This window comes from Branchiostoma floridae, chromosome 7 (genome assembly GCF_000003815.2).
Source record: "Branchiostoma floridae strain S238N-H82 chromosome 7, Bfl_VNyyK, whole genome shotgun sequence".
Taxonomy (NCBI): Eukaryota; Metazoa; Chordata; class Leptocardii; order Amphioxiformes; family Branchiostomatidae; genus Branchiostoma; species Branchiostoma floridae.
The window spans coordinates 18,923,113-18,932,871 of NC_049985.1; the positions used below are offsets into that span (position 1 = coordinate 18,923,113).

General features: G+C 38.7%; 1 protein-coding gene across 1 annotated transcript; it reads right to left on the reverse strand.

The window, feature by feature from the left end:
- Window positions 1–1,346: 1,346 nt before the first annotated feature.
- LOC118420135 (hyaluronan and proteoglycan link protein 3-like) lies at window positions 1,347–9,540 on the reverse strand. The gene is made up of 4 exons (XM_035826842.1): window positions 9,326–9,540; window positions 8,617–8,690; window positions 2,101–2,299; window positions 1,347–1,467 (listed from the first exon to the last, which is right to left on the reverse strand). The coding sequence occupies exons 1-4, from the start codon at window positions 9,538–9,540 to the stop codon at window positions 1,383–1,385; spliced, it is 573 nt and encodes a 190-aa protein (XP_035682735.1). The 3' UTR covers window positions 1,347–1,382.
- Window positions 9,541–9,759: the final 219 nt, after the last annotated feature.

Genomic DNA, 9,759 nt, shown 5'->3' on the forward strand with positions numbered 1-9,759 from the left:
GAAAATGTATTAAGATAATGATGGATTCTCCTATTGGTTCAACTCCTATCGGCAGTTGAGCAAGCATGTAGGTTACATTTTGCTTGAATAACTGCTTTTTGGCAACTCTGCACTGCATTACTAATTGTCCGAACCGCTGTGAGTTGGAACTATACAGGGAGTTGGAGTTCTGCCTGTTCAAAGATTATACATGTTAATGAAATTAACATTATATAAAAATACAATACAAATTAGCTATCTACTGAAAGCCATGATACGTAAACCACTTGAGATATTCTTTTTTAATGTCTAAATCAAAGTTGGCCTATTTAGTTTTAAAAAAAGCCGATAGGACGCCCAAGCCTTAGACTTAGTCGCATTCCAAAGAGATATCTACCACTCCAGATCAATGATCATTGTATGCCCAGAAGAAATGATCTAAAAATAGAATTTCAGCTGCCGTACCATAACAAGAGTGCGGAGACCTCAAACCTCATTTAAAGAAATTGAGGCCTTAAATGTATCGATTCATCGGCTCATTAGTTATGCAAATTGATTCATAATTAGAAAAGTCTGTGTTAGTTATCGTAGGTTTTAGAGGAACTCCATTTCCACGAACTCATACCTTCGCCCAAGTGAATCTTCTTAATGTGTTAAAAAGTCGGACTGGGTTGGAAAGTTGGGTAGCATGCAAACGGTGAAACTACAACCCTGATGGCTTGTTCCATCTAGGTGTGTCATTGTTGTTAAGGTATTCATACAGCATAGACATCATAAGTATCGACTTACGTGTTCATTTAGACCCTTTACGTGCAAAGTGGCACAAGTTTCCTCGATTTCTAAGGAGCGAAGTATGTTGTTATACTCTATATTAGAGCTCCACGATCTCATGTCGAGTGACATTTCTCACTGGTAAATTGGGTCCTCATTTGCATGAGTGTACTATCGGTTTATCATATCCTCGACCCTAATAACAAAAGCTACAAAAGTCATATACAAAGAAAGCTATTGTACCATTGTCCCATAGCATAGACTATGGGACAATGAAATGGCCGTAAAATGGCCGTAATTTGCATGGCTATGACCCATAATGCCTCCATCGTCTTACCTACCATATGACGCAAGGAAGAAATTTCAATCATTTTCTTCTATTGAATAATATAGTTTTTCCTTATGTCGAGTTCCTCGAACATATATTTAGAATTATTCACGTGTTTATTCCAGCCTTTAAAGTCCCATTCAGTCCCCCCCACACGTCCCAGTGTATAACCCAAAGGTGCCTACCGGAGAATAAACGGCCGCATGAAAGTGTGTTTATTGCGGGTTTCAATATCATGCAAATATCTGCATAATATAGTATATGATAGTATATGAGTATGCGTGAGGGGATTCTTACTTTAAAGTTACTTACAGTATTTGAGGAAGCACCAGGCGTCGGCCACCGACCTGCCACACGTGTTGACCTTAGCGGCGGATCCACAGTCCTTGCTTGGGTAACAAAAATACATGTGTTATGTGTCATTGACAGTTTTTTCCGCGTCTAAACACAACTAACAATACAACTGCATAAAAATACGTCGATGGCCGCTAATACGAAACATACAATGGTTCGAAAACTTAAAGTCTGTCTGTATCTTAAACTACGGCATATTGAGGTAGGGAGATTTTCATCTGTAATTTGTTAGTTTCAACTTATTAACGTAGCAACGTTACATAGCACCCTACAACCGACAATGCGCAAATCACGTATTGTGTTGCAGTGAAAACGAACCAGCAAAAAGGGAATGAGCCTAAGATGAAATAATTTACTTCCTGACACGCGCTCGTATGTGAACTCTCCAAGCAGAGATTGGTGGGATAAATTGTGACCTTTTCCTTATATGCCGTCTTTTTGATCAGCCTCCCTACCAACTGGAGGCTGGTAAGAAATACGGCATTTAAGGAAAAGGTCACGATTTTTTCCACCAACCTCTCCTTGGACAGTACCGTATGTGTACAATTTATTACTCTATAGTCTATTATCTGTAGTGTGGAATAAAATTTTGCATAAGGTCCAACACAATCTCATTTCGTTTTTCGGTTGTCTGTTAACTATAGACAGTGCGATTGTTTATGACTTACTGGACAACCTGCATTGGATAACGACTAGTTCCGTCCGACAGCCATCCGCATGCGCAGTAATTCAATCCTTGTTGCCAGGCCTCGTACAGCTGGTCATAGGTGGCGAGAACTGCGCCAGCCTGCTGTTCACATGCGTGTTTTGCTTGGTCCAAGTTGTACTTGTATGTTCCCTCTGGTGATCGCAAAGGGAAAGTCACCCCTGCAAAAACAATGTTTTATTGTGACAGATTACTATGGTATTGATGTATCAGTATCATTGGTTAATAGGTATTATCATATAGCCAGGGGACGTGGACCAATCAAAAGGCCCTATTTCATGCTGGTTATGTTGCCGTAACAGATGGAAAATCATCAACAGCCGTGCATTAGTCGTTTTTATTAATGCACGTATGCATTAATGACTTTTGAAACTTTCAACCTATCAGAAAGACAGACAAACAGGACGCTGGCCAATCAGAATGAGATATCCAGGAATCGTCCATCTGCCAAGATAGGGGAATAAGTACAGGCATGGCAGGGGGGATGGCTCCCTCTATTAACATCAGTAGTGCGTATTTATTTGTTCAAGGAAAACATTTTCCGACTTAAAACAACATTAAGTTACCTATAATATTTAAAACAATGAATCCAATTTCAAGTCAAGTACAATTTAAACTGAAAATTGAAAATAAAATTATTTGCACCCCCCCACACCGCCCTTTCAAGTTAAACGGTCCGCAGACGACAACAACACAACGGTCCGCCATTTTGGAGCCACAGTAGCGGTCATGGCGCTGCAGGACCAAAATGCTACCTTTCTTCGGGGAGGACGTGTCTGAGTTCGTTGTGAACGAGATTCTCAAGAGCTGTGAAGCACAAGGATCCCAGGATGCCTCAGGAAAGCCGGCAGAGATTTACCGCCTGATACGAACGAACTCGACAAACTGCAGAAAGGGCGAGTGGAGAAATACGGAGCGTGCAACCGTTTGTAACAATTAATGAATCGACTTTGTTATATTTCAGCCATACCATAGGTATTGTATACGTAATGTTTCTTTCTTTCTTTCTCCTGTCAAATCTTCAAATCGAATCAACTCCGCCGTTCCTAGACCGATTGACTTGAAATTTGGCACAAGGGTAGAGTAAGCCAATACCCTTATTTTTTTTTTTTTCATATCTGCCTTTAAAATGATTTTATTGAGGTTTTTGTCAATTTTTATGTATATTTCGGGCTCCTGTACCCTGGTATTACAGCCGAATGACATGACATTTGGTACAGAGGTGCGTTGATCATATGCTTACCTAGATTCAATAACAGTTTGGGAATACGGTACAACAAAATGCTTAATGTTGCAATTTTTGGCCATTTTTTGACCAAAAAGGACTTTTTGGCTCCTGTAGCCTCGTTTTATAACCAAATGACCTGAAATTTGGTATAAAAGTGCCCTTCAATTATGTGCACATAAATTGAAGAAAAGTTTTCCCATACGGTACAATAAAATGTTTAATTTTGCGATTTTATGGCCATTTTTTGACAAAAATTGGACATTTTTGGCTCCTGTTCCCTCGATTTACAACCAAATGACCCGTAAATTGGTAAAGGGGTGCTCTAGATATGTATTCAAATGACCCATGTATACTTTTTGGCATGGACCACTTTAAAATGATATATTTGGGATTTTTTGGGTCATTTTCCAATGGCCAAATGGGTCAACGACCTCAAGGCCTATTGTTGCATGAGGGAGATGGCTGAAACATGCTGTATTTGCTCTCAAGCAAATGTCGGCCTTTCTAGTTATTATTTCAAGCCTTGGAACTGAAAGATATTTCACGTACAGGTTTTATGTTGTTGAAATTCACTGTTCAAATTTATTCAATGTACTGAATAAAATATGTATGTTTTATAAAGGAATTTGTCACTTAAATGGGTCAGTTTGGGTAGGCTATATGATAATAGGGTTAATGACCCGCCTGTTCCTCGGTATATATGGTGTTATAACGCCTGGTCCTTTGCTTTAACCACCGAATAAAACCACCGAGTGAGGGAAGCGAACGAGGTGGTTTTATGAGGTAGTTATAGGAAAGGACCAGGCGTTATGACACCATATACACCTCGGGGCGGGTCATTAACCCTTAATTCTTTAAGTAGCCATTACCTGGGATAATGACTAAACGAAAGGGAACATTAAATTTTACATTTGGTCACGTATGTATTCTACACCAGTTTATCATTGTGAGGCCACAGCAAGTAATTTTTTATGGATGACATCCTCCGGGGACTCCAAATTTAGTGAGATAGCGCGGGATTAAAACAAGGCGGGCAAAAAAAAACAAGATTCCTACATTTTCAAATTTTTAGATCATAAACCTTACAAAGCAATAATTTATGTGACAAAACATGATATCACAAGCAACAGATCTTTTATTCCTGTATTGAACACCATTACCTGTCCTTGTAGTTGTGTATACATCTAAATTAACTAGAGCGATTGTATAAAGAGCTTGTCCTACCATTATTGGCAGCTACTGCACTGGGTATTCATGATTATATGGGATGGAACATCTTAGACTGCCAACATTCAACTGTCCTTGAGCTTGTCATACCAGCGCGCGTAGCAATTGTACTGAGTGGATATTCATATGCAAAAGAACACAGACTGTTTTATAACTAAAACAAATGCAGAGAAGAACTTGTCATACCACCACATGTTAAAACTATACTGGATATTTATGTGTGATTGAACACAGACTGTTAATTAACTAGACCAAATTCAGAGGAAAAAGCTTGTCATACTATCACGGGTAGTACCTATACAGGATATTCACGTGTGATTATACACAGTCTCACAATTACAAGAACAAATTCAGAATCAAGGTTGTCGCAACTATACTGGGTATTCGTATGTAATAGAACACAGACTGTCAATCAACTAGAAAAAAATCCTGAAAAAAGTTTGGCATACTATCACGGGAAGCAACTATACTGGGTATTCATATGTGATTGAACACCTTATAGACTACACATGCCATAAAACACAAGAAATTGCAAGACGTTTAAGACACATTTGTCAATTTGCGGCATGTTGATTTTCTTGTTTTTATTTTCAAATCAGGCGAAAATTAATGCGCGCGCTGATGTCATCCATAAAATTTACTTGCTGTGTCCCGAGTCTAAGCAAGAACCCTTTCACATCTTGGTGTCTCGTGAGTGCATTAAAAAAAGGCACCTCCGATCAACGATGGTCATTTCTCACATGAAATGACGTCTTATTCATGAAGACAGTAGTATAACGTAACTAGGGTTTGAAGTCCAAATACCTTTGCTAAGCATATGATCTTTTTCAACTTCGGATCTCATCTGGACCTAATATGCAAATACCTAAAACCAAACTTGTATATGTAACCAGAAAATTCGGATAATTTACAATGAGAAAGTGTACCGTCTTTCTCATTAAATGGCTAAGTATATGAAATAGGTTCTTATGAGCATAATCGATATAAACTCATCGTCTCCTCTTTCAAAAGTAATATTTATGTCAAAAATGTACCCTTCTTTAAGAAGCCAATAGTGCTCCCTTAGTTATCATGAAAATTGTGTGGTACACATCCAAATATCATTACCAAAAAACGACTAGAACGCACTATGAACCGTTTCTGGTACATTACAAAAAAAAAAGCCACCAGTTGGTATATTTAATCAAACTTGTTTTGCTGACAGCTACGCACTTACCAATAATCATACGCATCTTTACATAATAGAAACAAGCGTTCGTAGAACTCAACCTTCGTGAAATGGGTGAGGGTGTGGTGGTTGAAGGGTGTTTTTATAGACATCTCAGGGGCTAGCCTTACAGAAAATGATACGTTCGATTAGCAAAAACTCTCGGAATTCTACAACTTTTTTCGCGCCTATGTAGCTGCATCATCCCTTTGAAGTGGAATAGTTTGCGTTGACAGATTGTCATGGTATTTGGAATGCAGATAGCTTTTGTCATGGGCCGTGAGCGAGCGAGTGAGTGAGATAGCTTTGATGATGCCTTACATAATCAATTTTTATCATGCAAATCAGGGACTAATTTGCATAAATAATGAGGACAGTTTATATTATTAATAATAACTAGGTGTATTTTGCCAGCCAGTAGGTACCCAAATTATACGTCTACTTCATTTCATAATAGCAGATACTCAAAGATAAGACACATTAGTCAATTCCAAGTCACCATGTGGGTTTTAGGTGATATTTGTAATAAGTCTGAATTATGTTGAATAAAAAATATCTAAGCCACAATAATTGATTTTTTAAAGATTGACTAAGAAAATATTCATCTATTTGAATTCATTTGAATGGTTTAGAAACATTTTAAAAGCAACTGTACATAATATTTTTTTGGAATAATTGTGAAACCTCTGTGTGATTCTTTCACATTTAAACTTTGCCAAATGGTAAAATTAATTTATTGCCCCCATAAAAGTAAGCCCTGTTGTTACTGTATATTTTTAGATTTCACTGTTGGGCACTGATGGATCCTTTGTGGTGGGCCGGCGCCATTGTTGCATTGACACCCAACCATACCTTGCAAGGATGTGTGAATTGCTCTATTCCCAGCCCACTGACCCATTTACAAAATGTTACAAAAATGGTAGAAAATGGTAAATAATGGTAAATAATGGTAGAATGCTGTTATCATTATTCAGCAACCATTAGAAGTACTAGTATCTAATTCCACACCATGAATATTTCCAAATATTTACAGGACCGGGGAAATATTCATAAAATTGAAATAATGTTAAAAATATATTTCTGAAGTATCAAATGTCGATACTAGACATATTATTACACAACTTTAAAATCAATTCTAAACAATGACAACAAACATCCGCACGATGACTTGGAATGGACTCTAACTAACAAAGAGAGAAATATTAGCCTAACAGAGTTGTGTATGTATGTCCGATTGGTAAAAATTCCCGGAATTGACAGCAAGTTTTCCGCGCGTACGCAATCGAATCATCCATTTAGATGGTAATAACAAGGGAAGGGTTGACGGATCAATATTGTCAATATTGACGACTTGATACATTGCATGGACGTATCTACAACGTGATATTATAAATTATAGTTTTTCTTTGTACAGCCGCCTTTACAGATCATTATTGCCGACTTGTTGCTTGCAACAATGATGATGTAGCATTCTTTGTTTCACAATACAGTCCACTACATTGTGCATCCTATATGTCTAATGTACAATCCCTATAAACAATCTCATCAATGACTACAAGTTACTGTGAAAAACAAACCCTGCTTTGTTCCACAATGCATTGTACCGTTAGTAACTGTTACATGTACAACCCCTTTAAAACGTATAATATAGGTCCCTGTAAACAATATCATCATTGCCCTTATTCATTGCCCTTAATCTACAGATTATCAAATCTTGTAGGAAACATTTACACCCCATCATGTATAATGTACTATCCCTATAGTACTATTGTCGTCCTCTATTGAGCAACTAAGACCTTTGAGGTCAATTCCTGTGGGGACGGGGCCCATGCAGAACTGCAGCCCACGCTAAATGACGTAACCCCTAAATATAAACCACTATTGCGCGATCGCCACACTTAGCACACAGCACACTATTTTTCAAGTACAAACATCCCCTGCAAAACCGTCAGAAGCCACTAGACGAAAAAACACCTCGTACGTTTCTTCTCCTTCTCAAGAACTCCCCACATACGAAAAATCAGATCAATCTGTCATGGTCTTACGTAGATATACTGTTCACAGAAACGCCCTATATAACGTTTCTACAAATACATATTGTATCATTCAAATAACCACCTAATTTGCATAACAAGCATACAATTATGTACATCATTACGTAAGCTGTCTGCACACCTACAGCCATTAACATCCATCAACCCCTTCTTGCATTATTCCTTCTCAAAACCTAAAACAAGAATTATTTTCAACACCCCTGCGAAACCCCTAGGTGGCCAAAACTTACACACCTTACTATGCTTTTACACAGCTACCTACCACTTAAAAATCATCACCCAAACAAGTCCCAAACAAAAAATAGCAAAGCCGGAAGTTCCGCTGCAGTACCATAACACGCCGCTAGAGCGACCTGCCGTAACACAATTCCTGCCATTCCTTTGTCATGTCTAATCCTACCCACATACCAAATATTAAAACCATCCATCCACTCGTTCCCTAGTTATCAGGCTGACAAACGACCCCCTGACATCAAAACAGCAATGACTACAAACCCTTTGTGAAACAAACCCTTCGTTTCACGAAGGGAATTAATGAAGACATTTTTGCCACACCGGGCCAAGTACAAGGCACAACAATACATCTTGAAAATATACGGTATACAGTTAATAGAGATACAAAATGAGACTATTGCTGGATAACTTCAACTTCTCCTCGCTTTTCTGTTCTAGTGGAGATAAAAGAACAGATATGATTTATATAGTATGTAATATCATATAATGTACTAGGCGTGAAAGTACCATTCCTTAAAAGTTACTTACCACGGCTGCGGAAGCACCAGGCGTCGGCCTCCGACCGGTCACACATGTTGACCTTGGCGGATCCACAGCCATCGCTGGAGTAGCAAACATACATGTGTTATGTGGCATTGACAGTTTTTTTCCGCGTCTAAACACAACTAACAATACAATGCATGAACATACGTCGATGACTGTTTATGCGGAATACACAATGGTTCGAAAACTTAGGGTCTGTCTCTATCTTAAACTATGTCATATTGAGGTAGGGGAATCTACATCTGTCATTTGCTAGTTTCAACGTAGCAACTTTACAATGCAGCCTACAACCTACAACGCGCAAATTACCTGTTGCGTTGCAGTGAAAACTAACAGTAAACGAGGATAATGAAGCAACAAAAAGGGAATGAGTCTAAGATAGAATCCTTTACTTCCTGACATGCCTTAGTATGTGTACTCTCCAAGCAGAGGTTGGTGGGATACATTGTGACCTTTTCCTTATATGCCGTATTTTTCGACCGACTGGAGGCTGGTAAAAAAATACGGCATATAAGGAAAAGGTCACGATTTTTTCCAACAACCTCTCCTTGGAGAGTACCGTATGTGTACAATTTATTACTCTGTAGTCTATGATCTGTAGTATGGGATACAATTTTGCATAAGGTCCAACACAATCTCATTTCGTTTTTCGGTTGTCTATGAACTATAGAAAGTGTGCATGATTATGACATACTGGACAGCCTGCATTGGAAAACGACTAGTTCCGTCCGACAGCCATCCACATGCGCAGTGGGACAATCCTTGCTGCCAGGCCTCGTACAGCCGATTATAGGAGGCGAGAACTGCACCCCTCTCTTCGCATGCGCGTTTTGCTTGGTCCAAGTTGTACTTGTATACACCCTCTGGTGATTGCAAAGGGAAGATTCCCCCTGCAAAAAAATGGTCCATTGTGGCAGATTGTTAAAATACCGATCGAAATCATCGATTGCATAAATTACTTTCGTATCGATTGCATAGACTTCCATACTTGTTTCGCCTTGTTCGGGATAGAACAGAGACGTATAAAGGATGGATAGTTTAACCCCATGTCGGACTATTTGGTGTAAAACAAACTTTCTATATATCCAAGACTAGCCCGACCCCGGTGAGCCTTGCACTGAAAGCAAA